The sequence below is a fragment of the Coregonus lavaretus genome (genome assembly GCF_964263955.1).
Source record: "Coregonus lavaretus genome assembly, contig: HAP1_SCAFFOLD_480, whole genome shotgun sequence".
Taxonomy (NCBI): domain Eukaryota; kingdom Metazoa; phylum Chordata; class Actinopteri; order Salmoniformes; family Salmonidae; genus Coregonus; species Coregonus lavaretus.
This window is the reverse complement of record NW_028163195.1, coordinates 228,554-245,834: the sequence shown is the minus strand read 5'-3', so window position 1 is coordinate 245,834 and position 17,281 is coordinate 228,554. Positions and strand designations below refer to the sequence as shown.

Sequence of the window (17,281 nt, the reverse complement as noted above, 5' to 3'; positions counted from 1 at the left end):
TCTCTGCTTTCTCCCTCAGCTACAGGTCAATAGTTTACCACTGTGTACAGAGAGACTCAGCGTGACCTGTCTCTGCTTTCTCCCTCAGCTACAGGTCAATAGTTTACCACTGTGTACAGAGAGACTCAGCGTGACCTGTCTCTTCATTCTGACTTTATAGAAACTATTGCTCCTTACATACACTATTGTACGATATGGTCCAATCCTCTCACACCTACAAGTCACCAGTTCCCACCATGTAGATACAAGTCACCAGTTCCCACCATGTAGATACAAGTCACCAGTTCCCACCATGTAGATACAAGTCACCAGTTACCACCATGTAGATACAAGTCACCAGTTACCACCATGTAGATACAAGTCACCAGTTACCACCATGTAGATACAAGTCACCAGTTACCACCATGTAGATACAAGTCACCAGTTCCCACCATGTAGATACAAGTCACCAGTTACCACCATGTAGATACAAGTCACCAGTTCCCACCATGTAGATACAAGTCACCAGTTCCCACCATGTAGATACAAGTCACCAGTTCCCACCATGTAGATACAAGTCACCAGTTACCACCATGTAGATACAAGTCACCAGTTACCACCATGTAGATACAAGTCACCAGTTCCCACCATGTAGATACAAGTCACCAGTTCCCACCATGTAGATACAAGTCACCAGTTCCCACCATGTAGATACAAGTCACCAGTTCCCACCATGTAGATACAAGTCACCAGTTCCCACCATGTAGATACAAGTCACCAGTTACCACCATGTAGATACAAGTCACCAGTTACCACCATGTAGATACAAGTCACCAGTTACCACCATGTAGATACAAGTCACCAGTTACCACCATGCAGATACAAGTCACCAGTTACCACCATGTAGATACAAGTCACCAGTTACCACCATGTAGATACAAGTCACCAGTTACCACCATGTAGATACAAGTCACCAGTTACCACCATGTAGATACAAGTCACCAGTTCCCACCATGTAGATACCAGTCACCAGTTACCACCATGTAGATACCAGTCACCAGTTACCACCATGTAGATACCAGTCACCAGTTACCACCATGTAGATACAAGTCACCAGTTACCACCATGTAGATACCAGTCACCAGTTACCACCATGTAGATACCAGTCACCAGTTACCACCATGTAGATACCAGTCACCAGTTACCACCATGTAGATACAAGTCACCAGTTACCACCATGTAGATACCAGTCACCAGTTACCACCATGTAGATACCAGTCACCAGTTACCACCATGTAGATACAAGTCACCAGTTACCACCATGTAGATACAAGTCACCAGTTACCACCATGTAGATACCAGTCACCAGTTACCACCATGTAGATACCAGTCACCAGTTACCACCATGTAGATACAAGTCACCAGTTACCACCATGTAGATACAAGTCACCAGTTACCACCATGTAGATACAAGTCACCAGTTCCCACCATGTAGATACAAGTCACCAGTTACCACCATGTAGATACAAGTCACCAGTTACCACCATGTAGATACAAGTCACCAGTTACCACCATGTAGATACAAGTCACCAGTTACCACCATGTAGATACCAGTCACCAGTTACCACCATGTAGATACCAGTCACCAGTTACCACCATGTAGATACAAGTCACCAGTTACCACCATGTAGATACAAGTCACCAGTTACCACCATGTAGATACAAGTCACCAGTTCCCACCATGTAGATACAAGTCACCAGTTCCCACCATGTAGATACAAGTCACCAGTTACCACCATGTAGATACCAGTCACCAGTTACCACCATGTAGATACAAGTCACCAGTTACCACCATGTAGATACAAGTCACCAGTTACCACCATGTAGATACAAGTCACCAGTTACCACCATGTAGATACAAGTCACCAGTTACCACCATGTAGATACAAGTCACCAGTTACCACCATGTAGATACAAGTCACCAGTTACCACCATGTAGATACAAGTCACCAGTTACCACCATGTAGATACAAGTCACCAGTTACCACCATGTAGATACCAGTCACCAGTTACCACCATGTAGATACAAGTCACCAGTTACCACCATGTAGATACCAGTCACCAGTTACCACCATGTAGATACCAGTCACCAGTTACCACCATGTAGATACAAGTCACCAGTTACCACCATGTAGATACAAGTCACCAGTTACCACCATGCAGATACAAGTCACCAGTTACCACCATGTAGATACCAGTCACCAGTTACCACCATGTAGATACAAGTCACCAGTTACCACCATGTAGATACAAGTCACCAGTTACCACCATGTAGATACAAGTCACCAGTTACCACCATGTAGATACAAGTCACCAGTTACCACCATGTAGATACAAGTCACCAGTTACCACCATGTAGATACAAGTCACCAGTTACCACCATGTAGATACAAGTCACCAGTTCCCACCATGTAGATACAAGTCACCAGTTACCACCATGTAGATACCAGTCACCAGTTACCACCATGTAGATACAAGTCACCAGTTACCACCATGTAGATACAAGTCACCAGTTACCACCATGTAGATACAAGTCACCAGTTACCACCATGTAGATACAAGTCACCAGTTACCACCATGTAGATACAAGTCACCAGTTACCACCATGTAGATACAAGTCACCAGTTACCACCATGTAGATACAAGTCACCAGTTACCACCATGTAGATACAAGTCACCAGTTACCACCATGTAGATACCAGTCACCAGTTACCACCATGTAGATACAAGTCACCAGTTACCACCATGTAGATACCAGTCACCAGTTACCACCATGTAGATACCAGTCACCAGTTACCACCATGTAGATACAAGTCACCAGTTACCACCATGTAGATACAAGTCACCAGTTACCACCATGCAGATACAAGTCACCAGTTACCACCATGTAGATACCAGTCACCAGTTACCACCATGTAGATACAAGTCACCAGTTACCACCATGTAGATACAAGTCACCAGTTACCACCATGTAGATACAAGTCACCAGTTACCACCATGTAGATACAAGTCACCAGTTACCACCATGTAGATACAAGTCACCAGTTACCACCATGTAGATACAAGTCACCAGTTACCACCATGTAGATACAAGTCACCAGTTACCACCATGTAGATACCAGTCACCAGTTACCACCATGTAGATACAAGTCACCAGTTCCCACCATGTAGATACAAGTCACCAGTTACCACCATGTAGATACAAGTCACCAGTTACCACCATGTAGATACAAGTCACCAGTTCCCACCATGTAGATACAAGTCACCAGTTACCACCATGTAGATACCAGTCACCAGTTCCCACCATGTAGATACAAGTCACCAGTTACCACCATGTAGATACCAGTCACCAGTTACCACCATGTAGATACAAGTCACCAGTTACCACCATGTAGATACAAGTCACCAGTTACCACCATGTAGATACAAGTCACCAGTTACCACCATGTAGATACAAGTCACCAGTTACCACCATGTAGATACAAGTCACCAGTTACCACCATGTAGATACCAGTCACCAGTTACCACCATGTAGATACAAGTCACCAGTTACCACCATGTAGATACAAGTCACCAGTTACCACCATGTAGATACAAGTCACCAGTTACCACCATGTAGATACCAGTCACCAGTTACCACCATGTAGATACAAGTCACCAGTTACCACCATGTAGATACAAGTCACCAGTTACCACCATGTAGATACAAGTCACCAGTTACCACCATGTAGATACCAGTCACCAGTTACCACCATGTAGATACAAGTCACCAGTTACCACCATGTAGATACAAGTCACCAGTTACCACCATGTAGATACAAGTCACCAGTTACCACCATGTAGATACAAGTCACCAGTTCCCACCATGTAGATACCAGTCACCAGTTACCACCATGTAGATACCAGTCACCAGTTACCACCATGTAGATACAAGTCACCAGTTACCACCATGTAGATACAAGTCACCAGTTCCCACCATGTAGATACAAGTCACCAGTTACCACCATGTAGATACAAGTCACCAGTTACCACCATGTAGATACAAGTCACCAGTTACCACCATGTAGATACCAGTCACCAGTTACCACCATGTAGATACCAGTCACCAGTTACCACCATGTAGATACTGTGGTCCTCTGTAGCTCAGCTGGTAGAGCACGGCGCTTGTAACGCCAAGGTAGTGGGTTCGATCCCCGGGACCACCCATACACAAAAAAATGTATGCACGCATGACTGTAAGTCGCTTTGGATAAAAGCGTCTGCTAAATGGCATATTATTATTATTATATTATTATTATTATTACTGTAGATACTGTGAGCCCAGAGAAAGGGAAAGTCATGCCAGGAGGCTGAGGAGATCAAATGTTTAACCTGAAACTGAAAGCTGCCAGCATGGTTCCAATTAAGAGGCAGTGCCAAGCGAGAGAGAGACGCAGCGAGATTGACTGAAGAGACACAGAGAGAGAGAGAGACAGACAGACAGAGAGAGAGGGAGAGACACAGACAGACAGCCAGGCAGAGAGAGAGAGGACAGAGAGAGACAGAGAGAGAGAGAGAGAGAGAGAGAGAGAGAGAGAGAGAGAGAGAGAGAGAGAGAGAGAGAGAGAGAGAGAGAGACAGAGAGAGACAGAGAGACAGAGAGACAGAGAGAGACAGAGAGAGACAGAGAGAGACAGAGAGAGACAGAGAGAGAGACGAGAGAGACAGAGAGAGACAGAGAGAGGACAGAGAGAGACAGAGAGAGGACAGAGAGAGGACAGAGAGAGACAGAGAGAGACAGAGAGACAGAGAGAGACAGAGAGACAGAGAGAGACAGAGAGACAGAGAGAGACAGAGAGAGACAGAGAGAGACAGAGAGAGAGACGAGAGAGACAGAGAGAGACAGAGAGAGGACAGAGAGAGACAGAGAGAGGACAGAGAGAGACAGAGAGAGACAGAGAGAGAGACAGAGAGAGAGACAGAGAGAGACAGAGAGAGAGACAGAGAGAGAGACAGAGAGAGAGACAGAGAGAGAGACAGAGAGAGAGACAGAGAGAGAGACAGAGAGAGAGACAGAGAGAGACAGAGAGAGACAGAGAGAGACAGAGAGAGAGAGAGAGAGAGACAGAGAGAGAGGCCATTGAATGACGTTAGTCTGGTAGAAGTATTTATAGAGGAGAAGTTTAATCCTGGGCATTGGCTAAACTAAGCCCTGATGATGTGTTACTGCAGGCCAACCTGTTCACTCTCCAACTAACCCCCTCTGGATAGAGCTGGGCAATGGTGGGCAGTGGAGCGGGCAGAGGGCAGACGGGTGGACAGGGAGAAAGGCAGGCGGGATAGACGGGGAGAAAGGCAGACGGGATAGACGGGGAGAAAGGCAGACGGGATAGACGGGGAGAAAGGCAGACGGGATAGACGGGGAGAAAGGCAGACGGGTGGACAGGGAGAAAGGCAGGCGGGATAGACGGGGAGAAAGGCAGACGATAGACGGGGAGAAAGGCAGACGGGATAGACGGGGAGAAAGGCAGACGGGATAGACGGGGGTAAAGGCAGACGGGATAGACGGGGGTAAAGGCAGACGGGATAGACGGGGAGAAAGGCAGACGGGATAGACGGGGGTAAAGGCAGACGGGATAGACGGGGGTAAAGGCAGACGGGATAGACGGGGAGAAAGGCAGACGGGATAGACGGGGAGAAAGGCAGACGGGATAGACGGGGGTAAAGGCAGACGGGATAGACGGGGAGAAAGGCAGACGGGATAGACGGGGGTAAAGGCAGACGGGATAGACGGGGAGAAAGGCAGACGGGATAGACGGGGAGAAAGGCAGACGGGATAGACGGGGAGAAAGGCAGACGGGGAGAAAGGCAGACGGGATAGACGGGGAGAAAGGCAGGCAGATGGGAAGAAAGGTAGTCAAGCATGAATGCAGACAGACCAATAGAAAGGCAGGCAGGGTTGGGGTAGATGTCAGACCAATAGAAAGGCAGGCAGGGTTGGGGTAGATGTCAGACCAATAGAAAGGCAGGCAGGGTTGGGGTAGCTGCAGGGATTGTTCCTGGCTTCCAAGCAGAGCAGTGCTAACAACATGCCACCGCTGAGCAACTACAGGTAACTGTGGGCATTGGAGCAGGCAGACGGGGAGAAAAGCAGGCTTGATAGGATCTTGTTGCTAGTGTTGTCACAATACCAGAATTTTGACATCGATACCAGGTTTAGTATCACGAAACTCAATACCATTCACATACACACAGTCAGTTCGAGGCTCGAGCAAAGATGATCTTGACTGGGAGAGAAGTACGGCCGGGACGATCCCAGTATTGCGACACTCGTTAGTATCGTGGCAAGGAAACAGAACACAAAGTGGATTTTACTTCTTTAGAAAAAACAGCCCTAATGTTGGAAACAAACATCATTATGCTGTCATCCAGAGTCACAGGTTTATTTTCCAAGCTATAGCACACCATATGTTACATACAGCAGGTTTTGAAAGGACCAAAGAGTTGTCTACTTCGTGGTGAAATTTTTGCCATGTAAAAAATATTTTTGCGATACTGGTATCGTCCTGGTCCTAGAGAGAACGGTGCTGCACCCCTCATTATACTTCTATAGGTCCATTCTTCAGCTAGGACTACGGTACACCGGCGGGAGCTCTCCAGTACATTAGGTGGCAGTAATGCACCATAACGGTGGATGCCAACCGCCGATAAACCCCACAGAAGACGCGGGGGGCGACTACACCAGTAGCTAGCTAGCTAGCTAGGACTCCAGTACACAGCAGGCGGGATAGGTAGCTAGCTAGCTAGGACTCCAGTACACAGCAGGCGGGATTGGTAGCTAGCTGGCTAATGATACCTAGGATACCAGTAGACGGTGTCCTCCACCCCAACCTGTCGGGCACTGTTTTCCTGTAGTTCTGTAAACGACGGCGAGGCCAGTTGTTCGGCAAGCGGGAGCGAAGGACACTGTGTGCTAGCTAGCTAGTTAGCTAACTAGGACTAAAAAAGGTACACAGCAGGCGGGATAGGTAGCTAGCTAGCACACCGGTAGAGTGTATTTCGACGCCACCTGTCGGGCACCGTTTTCCCACAGTTCTGTTAACGACAGCGAGGGCAGGTGTTCGGCAGGCGTTAGCAAAAGGACACTGGGTGCCAGCTAGCTAGTTCGGAACCAATGGGATGCTTTTTTTGGTGACAATCAGCTTTAAAAATCAGCAATATTTTTGCATTATGGTTAGCATATTATCACAAACAAGATACTGGGTAGTGAATTTATTTCAGCTTCAACTGTAAGTTAACAAGTGAAATCAGCCTACAAAGCTGCAAGTTACCAGTATCTTCTTGCATTGTAAAGTGTTCTCGCCTGTAATGGACAGAAGTACCGAAACAAAAAAATCCTAGTACCAAACCGTTTTTCTTGTTCCAAGTATCTTCTGCATCAGATAACTGTCAGAAAGAGGATAATTTATCTGACCTAACTTTCCACCAATTCCTAGCTTACCCCCCAGCCAGCCCACTGTCAGGCTGTTTGAAAATGTAGATGTGAAACTCAATATGTGGTGGATATGCAATGCTCATCACTTCCCCAGAGGGATGTCAGGGCTCTCCGTCCGTCCGTCCGTCCGTCCGTGTAGCCTAACATCAGTCTCTGTATGAGGAGAGAGACTGTGTCCAGAGGGATGTCAGGGCTCTCCGTCCGTCCGTCCGTCCGTCCGTCCGTGTGGCCTAACATCAGTCTCTGTGTGAGGAGAGAGACTGTGTCCAGAGGAATGAAAGGAGAGCGCTCAGACAGTTGAATTGTAGACAGCAAACGTCCCCAGAGAACTCATTTTTTGCTCATGTCCATCGTAATTTCATTGATACAGGTGCTCTGTTCTGTTCCACATACGGTACCTACAGCCCTATCCCCTCCATTGGATGATTGATACAGTATCTACAGCCCTATACCCTCCATTGGATGATTGATACAGTATCTACAGCCCTATCCCCTCTATTGGATGATTGATACAGGTGCTCTGTTCTGTTCCAGATACAGTAGCTACAGCCCTATCCCCTCCATTGGATGCTTTTTAGACTGGGCAGTTTGGCATCCCAAATGGCACCTATCCCCTGCATAGTGTATGCAATGCTCATCACTTCCCCAGAGGAATGGCATGTGTGTGTGTGTGTGTATGTATGTCTGTGTGTTGTGTGTATGTGTGTCTGTGTGTTGTGTGTATGTGTGTATGTGTATGTCTGTGTGTTGTGTGTATGTATGTATGTTGTGTCTGTGTGTTGTGTCTGTGTGTATGTGTGTGTGTGTGTGTGTTGTGTCTGGGTGTATGTCTGTGTGTTGTGTGTATGTATGTGTGTTGTGTGTCTGTGTGTGTTGTATGTGTGTTGTGTGTGTGTGTGTGTGTTGTGTCTGTGTGTCTGTGTGTGTTGTATGTGTGTTGTGTGTGTTGTGTGTGTTGTGTCTGTGTGTCTGTGTGTGTTGTATGTGTGTTGTGTGTTGTGTGTGTGTGTGTGGGTGTGTGTGTGTGTGTGTGTGTGTGTGTGTGTGTGGCTCGCTATAGCCCTCTAGGCAGCTCCACTAGTCCGTCAGTCCACAGTTCTCATTACCACATACAGCCTCCTGGGAATGAAGTACCTTCACTTCAGACTGTTTCTATATTAAGGGAATGCAGTACCTTCACTTCAGACTGTTTCTATATTAAGGGAATGAAGTACCTTCACTTCAGACTATGGTTTCTATATTAAGGGAATGAAGTACCTTCACTTCAGACTGTTTCTATATTAAGGGAATGAAGTACCTTCACTCACACTTTATCTCCTGAGAGTCACTCCAAGGTATATTGGCTACTTCAGTCATAGAACTATTTTCTGACCAACCATTTCTCCGTCATGGAGGCCTCTTACATTTACATTTGAGTCATTTAGCAGACGCTCTTATCCAGAGCGACTTACAGGAGCAATTAGGGTTAAGTGCCTTGCTCAAGGGCACATCGACAGATTTTTCACCTAGTCAGCTCGGGGATTAGAACCAGCGACCTTTCGGTTACTGGCACAACGCTCTTAACCACTAAGCTACCTGCCGCCCTCTTCATTGCAGGGTGAACATTGACCTGAATCTGTTGATATTCTCGTCAACTCCCTGTCAATCATTGTTTGGCGTGACAATGACATAGGAGTTGGCAAGATATCAGATCTGGGCCTAGCTATACTGAACACATGTAAGCCTACAATAGTCATTCTGGCGAAGAGGTGGTGTCAGTGCAAAAAAAAGGAAAACCTTTAATCCCATGAAGTACTTTCCAGGTCTACTGTGTGTGTCCACACAGAGCTAAACGGTTTGGACTTCGGTTAGGGCACGCTAGCCTGAGCCAGCTTTAAGGATTCCCATTGAGAAACAACATCTTACAGAGGATTGGGAGAACTTTGAAGTGATTAGACAGGTAACATGTCCAGGCATGTATAAACCAAAGCCCAGTTGCATCACATACGCTTACAGCTCCCCAGAACCCAAATAACATATTGTACCGATAGTATGGATACAGAAACGGTACATCTATAAATAAATGTATAAAAAGCATCGGATAAAGATTCCAGAGTGGGAAAAAAAGAAAACTTTAATAAATTCTTTCAACGTGAGCGCTAGCAGCATTTCACATGGAGTCATTTAGCATCTGCATTTATCCCAATGGAGAGCCTCTGGCTAAGATGACTTCACTTCAGCAGGGTAGTGGAGGTATTGAGCCCCACAGTGGAGGTGTCATAATACCCATAAAACCTAGCGGTCAAACAGGGAAATGGTTCCAATCGTTTTTTCCACCATTAATATTTCCCCATAGGGGATTTTAGAAACACTTAAAATAACGGCTGTGTTTCATTCCTTTGTTAGAGTTTGACTCTTAATCATTTTAGCTGCCATGGAAACAGATGACAGGTAGATGCATCTTAGCTGCCATGGAAACAGATGACAGGTAGATGCATCTTAGCTGCCATGGAAACAGATGACAGGTAGATGCATCTTAGCTGCCATGGAAACAGATGACAGGTAGATGCATCTTAGCTGCCATGGAAACAGATGACAGGTAGATGCATCTTAGCTGCCATGGAAACAGATGACAGGTAGATGCATCTTAGCTGCCACGGAAACAGATGACAGGTTGATGCATCTTAGCTGCCCTGGAAACAGATGACAGGTAGACGCATCTTAGCTGCCCTGGAAACAGATGACAGGTAGATGCCTACTGATCGATTTGCTGTCACCTGTCCAACTCTGGCACCTGCCCAACTCTGGCACCTGCCCAACTCTGGCACCTCAATGCAGATGAAGTAAGAAATAAAAAGTGGAAGCAGCTTATTTTTGGACAATTGAGAATGAGACACAATTCTGGATTTAGGGAACTGTTGGGTCTCAACCCAAGGAGACTTAATGAAGGCCTAAGTGGTTTAAATAGTCACCCATAGAGACACAGGAGAGCATAGATTGCAGTGTGCAGATTCTCTTTTTAGCCTATCATTTGGAGCTCACACCAGACCATAGGGTTGTGATGGCGACTCACTGCCAGGATAAAGCTGAGCTGCAGCCCAAGTTGAAAAGGGAGGTAAAGGAGCCATTTCTTAGAGTATTGAGATGCAGCCAACTAAGTTTAGGGAACTGTTGGGGATCAAACTAAACAGACGGGTTCTGGTGGTGACTCGTTGCACAGCCAAAGTAAAGTTGAGCTGCAGATCATTTGTTTTGGTACTGTCCATTTGCAGCTTGTTTTTGGACACAGGTCCAGGAATGGCTGAAGGATTGCAATATTTACCTGGAGCTAACCCTGCAGATAGCACTACTGGGTGATCTGAAAAGTCATAGTCAATCGATCAATAATATAATAATACTTTTAGCAAAAATGTTTATTTTCAATTTACAATCTGTAGAAACAATGAGAATAGAAAGGGTTCAGAACTTTTGTGAAACATCACAGTACAGTTGAAAAATATTTGGCAAATAGAAATCCAATATGGATGGTGTTAAGAGATAGATGGGTGGTGTTGAATGGAGCTGAAGGATGGGACTAATAACAACTAACAACAACTAATAACAACAAGATAACTAATGTAAAGCATACTGTGTCCATAATAAGTATATAGGTTATAGGTTGAGAGCTTTTGTGAAAGAGCACAGTTAAAAAGATATGGTATATTAAAGCAAACCTGATGGAAATCATAAAAATGATCAGAGAGGTTGAGGGTAGAGGAAGTTCAGGAGTAAAAACAAACAAAATATAATTATTGTAAAATTTACTTTGTCCATAAAATGAATATAGTATGTATAAGCTGGAAGTAGAGGCCTAAGCGTTGTTGTTCACTAGTTTACTCCAATTAGGGAAGGGGTGGTGGGGTTGGAAAGTAATAAAGGGAAATATATCTTTAAAAAGGATATGTATATATGTATGTTTATGCATTTATATGTACACTACCGTTCAAAAGTTTGGGGTCACTTAGAAATGTCCTTGTTTTCGAAAGAAAACAAATTTTTTTGTCCATTAAAATAACATCAAATTGATCAGAAATACAGTGTAGACATTGTTAATGTTGTAAATGGCTATTGTAGCTGGAAACGGCTGATTTTTAATGGAATATCTACATAGGCGTACAGAGGCCCATTATCAGCCACCATCAGTCCTGTGTTCCAATGGCACGTTGTGTTTGCTAATCCAAGTTCATCATTTTAAAAAAGGCTAATTGATCATTAGAAAACCCTTTAGAAATTATGTTAGCACAGCTGAAAACTGTTGTGCTGATTAAAGAAGCAATAAAACTGGCCTTCTTGAGACTAGTTGAGTATCTGGAGCATCAGCAATTGTGGGTTCGATTACAAGCTCAAAATGTCCAGAAACAAATAACTTTCTTTTGAAACTCGTCAGTCTATTCTTGTTCTGAGAAATGAAGGCTATTCCATGCGAGAAATTGCCAAGAAACTGAAGATCTCGTACAATGCTGTGTACTACTCCCTTCACTGAACAGCACAAACTGTCTCTAACCAGAATAGAAAGAGGAGTGGGAGGCCCCGGTGCACAACTGAGCAAGAGGACAAATACATTAGAGTGTCTAGTTTGAGAAACAGACGCCTCACAGGTCCTCAACTGGCAGCTTCCTTAAATAGTACACGCAAAACACCAGTCTCAACGTCAACAGTGAAGAGGCGACTCCGGGATGCTGACCTTCTAGGCAGAGTTGCAAAGAAAAAGCCATATCTCAGACTGGCCAATAAAAAGAAAAGATTAAAGATGGGCAAAAGAACACAGACACTGAACTTGTTCTATATCCACAGTAAAACGAGTCCTATATCGACATGACCTGAAAGGCCGCTCAGCAAGGAAGAAGCCACTGCTCCAAAACCGCCATAAAAAACCCAGACTACGGTTTGCAACTGCACATGGGGACAAAGATCGTACTATTTGGAGAAATGTCCTCTGGTCTGATGAAACAAAAATAGAACTGTTTGGCCATAATGACCATCGTTATGTTTGGAGGAAAAAGGGGGTGCTTGCAAGCTGAAGAACACCATCCCAACCGTGAAGCACGGGGGTGGCAGCATCATGCTGTGGGGGTGCTTTGCTGCAGGAGGGACTGGTGCACTTCACAGAATAGATGGCATCATAAGGAAGGAAAATCTGAGTATCCATAGCAACGGATCCGCTTGTGCTGCTCTGCTCAATGAAGAGACATGAGAGCAGTCAGCTGTAGTTACTTTGTCACTTTAAAAAAAAACTCTGACAAAACTCAAGGAACATGATTATTTTCTGTTAAATAATCTCTCGTCTTATATTTGACGAGGTTTAAAATCACTTCTGACACCATGTTATGAGCTTAGTCAGATATGGCTGTACTGTGCAGCGGAGCACGAGCAAATGGCTCAGCTTCAAAATGTTAGTGATCAATTTAGTGATACCCGAGCCCTGCCCGTACCCTAGTTATTGGCCCTAACCCGATGTATAATGGCTGGAGTAGGAGAGCTCTAAGCCCCCCTACCCCACCCACAGCGCCACCTATAGTCAGAAAGTTTCAACAGGACGCGGGAGGCATTCCAGGGGGCCATGGTCTGCATCCCAAAATGGCACCCTATTCCCTACATAGTGCACTACTTTTGGCCAGAGACCTATGAGCCTTGGTCAAAAGTAGTGTACTAAATAGGGAGCCATTTGGGACGAACCCACAGAGTGGGGCCTGCTGCTGGGAAATGACTGAGTCAACAGTGGGAGAGAGGCTTTCCCTGCAGTCACCAGGACTTTGTACCCAGACTACCCCACTAATCCATCAATGAGCCACAGTCCAACGCACAGGGCAGGGCTGGGCTCATTAGGCATCAAACGCAAACAAAAACAGACTCAAACAGGGGAGGGACTAACAGGACCTTGTCAGCTTGTTTTGTTTTAAAGCTGAGGTTTCAAAACATTGTGCCCTGATGAATGTGTGGCAGCTGAGCCGACAGTCACCAGTAACAACAGTACTGCAGGGTCTGGAGGACAGGGAGCCCACTGACTAAACTGTTTATTCAGCACATTTAGCCTGTTTAAAGGCCAGGGAAGGGACCTGGGTTTCCTGAACATGGCTATTCAGAAGGGTTTGACCTCGGAGCAGCAGGAACAATATGCAGAAGCTCTGTGACTGACTGACTGAGACTGACTGACTGACTGTCTGTGACTGACTGACTGACTGTCTGTGACTGACTGACTGACTGTCTGTGACTGACTGACTGACTGTCTGTGACTGACTGACTGACTGACTGACTGACTGACTGACTGACTGACTGTCTGTGACTGACTGACTGTCTGACTGACTGACTGTCTGTGACTGACTGTCTGTGACTGACTGACTGACTGTCTGTGACTGACTGACTGTCTGACTGACTGTCTGTGACTGACTGACACTGACTGACTGTCTGTGACTGACTGACTGACTGTCTGTGACTGACTGACTGACTGACTGACTGTGACTGACTGACTGACTGTCTGTGACTGACTGACTGTCTGTGCCTGACTGACTGACTGTCTGTGACTGACTGACTGTCTGTGCCTGACTGACTGACTGTGCCTGACTGACTGACTGACTGTCTGTGACTGACTGACTGTCTGTGCCTGACTGACTGACTGTCTGTGACTGACTGACTGTCTGTGCCTGACTGACTGACTGTGCCTGACTGACTGACTGACTGTCTGTGACTGACTGACTGTCTGTGACTGACTGACTGACTGACTGTCTGTGCCTGACTGACTGTCTGTGCCTGACTGACTGACTGTCTGTGACTGACTGACTGACTGTCTGTGACTGACTGACTGACTGTCTGTGACTGACTGACTGACTGTCTGTGACTGACTGTCTGTGACTGACTGACTGACTGTCTGTGACTGACTGACTGACTGTCTGTGACTGACTGACTGACTGTCTGTGACTGACTGACTGACTGTCTGTGACTGACTGACTGTCTGTGACTGACTGACTGACTGTCTGTGACTGACTGACTGACTGTCTGTGACTGACTGACTGTCTGTGACTGACTGACTGACACCAGACTCAAATCAAATCAAATGTTATTTGCCACATGCGCCGAATACAACAGTGTGTTGACCTTCCAGTGAAATGCTTCCTGACGAGCCCTTAACCAACAATGCAGTTTTAAGACAAACTGTGACTGAAATTAGCAGCACCATCAGACATTAGAGGTGGAGATTCTAGATGTTGACTGGAGATTAGACCCATCTGGTTCAACACTGTTCTTGTCATTTTCATTGTCAATATGACCTGAAACAAGCCGGAGAGTATCACTGCTATTAAACAAGCCAGAGAGTAGCATTACGTTTACATTTTAGTCATTTAGCAGACGCTCTTATCCAGAGCAACTTACAGTTAGTGAGTGCATACATTTTTCATACTGGCCCCCCGTGGGAAACGAACCCACAACCCTGGCGTTGCAAGCGCCACGCTCTACCAACTGAGCTACAGGAGGAACTAGCACTGCTATTCAGTTCTATTAGTGAGGGTTGTGTCAACATCAACTGAATTAATAAATCCATGCAAAACTGATCCATTGAAGTGTCCCACGCCAGCCATACATCAAGGCCAGTGAGTGATGTCACACTGCCAGACCTCTAGATACAGGACACGACAATAGTAATGTACTTACTTGTCATACTGAGCGTTGTCACGGTCACAGCGGGCATCCTGGTGCTTCTGCCAGTCTTTCCCGTGTTTACATGTGGTGAGCAGCACCACGTTCTCAGCGTTATGGACATGATGTAACGCATTCCTCGTATCTGATCCGATTCCAGTGAGGTATCGTTTCCCCTTGAACACAAGCATGTACTTCCTGTAAGGTGGGATAGCGTTGTATTTTAAATAGCCCCTCTCCCCTCCAGTCCTGGGGTGCTCTTTCCCGAAAAGAGGGATGGAGACGTCAAAATTCGGTCTGAAGTTCTCGGTGCTGATACTTGCCTTGGCTAGCATTGCCTGCGCAAAGTCGAAGCCCAGATCTTCCGTGTAGTCGGGCCATGTCCCAGAGTAGAGGTTGAAGACGAGGTGGTTCTTTCCGTTATTCCACAGGTGCAAGTTCTGGACTTTAGTTCTGAGGTTGTGAACATACTGTGGAGACAGCGTGTCCCTGTCTAGAGTGTCCAAACTCAGGACGAACAGACACGCCTGTCCCGGGTCAGACGTATAGAACCTGGAAGCCTCAATGGAGGATAAGATATTCTGATAACTCTCCGACATCTTCTCTCCTTTATGCTGCGGGTAAACGTAAACTTTAAATTGGTTGGTTTTGCACAAGGAAAAATCAAAGCAGGAGTCCATCCGGCAACGTTTCCCATTATAATCTCCCGAAATAACATCCCTCTTCTGCCGTGGCGATATGTGAACGTTGTACTCCTCGGTCTCCATTTGGTCCCAGGGGCTGAACGGCTGCAGGGGTCCCGAGAAGTGGGGCCACTGGGGTCTCCCGTGGTATCCACGGAGGCTGCGGTCATCACGCCGGTTGTTGCTTCTGAATAGCGGGGCTTGCACCCCTCCGAAGTACAACAACAGAATGAGACACGCGCCGGCGGAGAACAGAATTAAGTACCGTTTTTTGGCCTGCATGTGTCCTTCGATCAGGGTCGAGATGTTTAGTAAATCCAACGCGCCCCGATGAAGTTTCGCTCCTCTCACCACTACTTCCAGTTGAAGGGCTGCGCCATCTTCCTCCAGATTGGAAGTGTTCAGCGCTCACCACCTTCTGATTCCTTTCCCCAAGCCGACGATTGATCCAGCGCATGTGGGCGATTTATAATCATTTACTTCTCCCCTTGTCAATAGTTATGGCTAGCAGTGGCTATCTTCCAACACTGAAGAGTAGGCTACCTCCCTGGTAAATTAGGGATTGACGAGGCACCCTGACCTTCCATTTCTTTAGGCTGTTAGCGGATTCATCTTCAGTGTTCCGTCTTCTGCCGTATGAAAAGGAAACAGGCCTTTTCACTTACATTGAAAGCCAGAGTCTTCTTGTTCTTGCCTTGTAGCCTAACGTTATAGTAGTAACGTTTCACAACCACAATTGACTAGCCTAGCTAGCTACACAGGGCGACAAGAATGTAGCCAACTTGGCTAGTTTGCCCAAACATCCAGAGATTCAGGACTCACATTAGACCGTTCCATGTTGGACTACTCCATGGTCTGAACGAACGATATAACTGAATGTTGGAGGGTACCAAGCCAGCTATCTAGCCTTCTGGTCCATATGAAGTTCAATAAATAGTTGAAAGCAATTCGATTTAGCTGCATTCACAACCCTCTCTCTGATTTACTCTCCCAGTCCAAGGAAAGAAAACTCAGTCTCTTGAAGCGTCGGAAATTATTGTTAGACATTCAGGAACATTAAAGAAACATATCCGTAAATTCCTCTGTTATGGAAGCCAATTTAAAAAATGTTTCGCTAGTTGTTCTGAACGTCACACAGAGGCACTCCAATCCCACCGCTGATGATGTGACGTTCTTCCATAATGCACTGGGCTTTTTGATTGGTCCGCGTCATATCCGAAACAGGCGGGGCTTCCGCATCCCATTCACAACTAGAGACTCGCCACTGATAGAACACGAGCACCAGGAGCAGCGGTATAGCAACCTAATGGTGCCATGTTTGCAGAGATGCATCCAGGGTTTCTCTATTGCAGTGCTGTTATTTTCCATATATCTCATTTTACAGCACATTTCGGTTTGACCTGTCTAACAAACACACATTTATGGGCTCCCGAGT

General features: G+C 46.0%; 1 protein-coding gene across 1 annotated transcript in view; it reads right to left on the bottom strand.

Moving 5' to 3' along the window:
* Nucleotides 1-16,958, bottom strand: part of LOC311118399 (exostosin-1a-like) — a 113,130-nt gene extending 96,172 nt beyond the window's left edge. Inside the window, exon 1 of the mRNA XM_084193204.1 lies at nucleotides 15,179-16,958. Within this exon, the coding sequence (XP_084049330.1) occupies nucleotides 15,179-16,128 (950 nt within the window). The 5' untranslated portion in view covers nucleotides 16,129-16,958. The remainder of the gene's footprint in view (nucleotides 1-15,178) is intronic.
* Nucleotides 16,959-17,281: the final 323 nt, after the last annotated feature.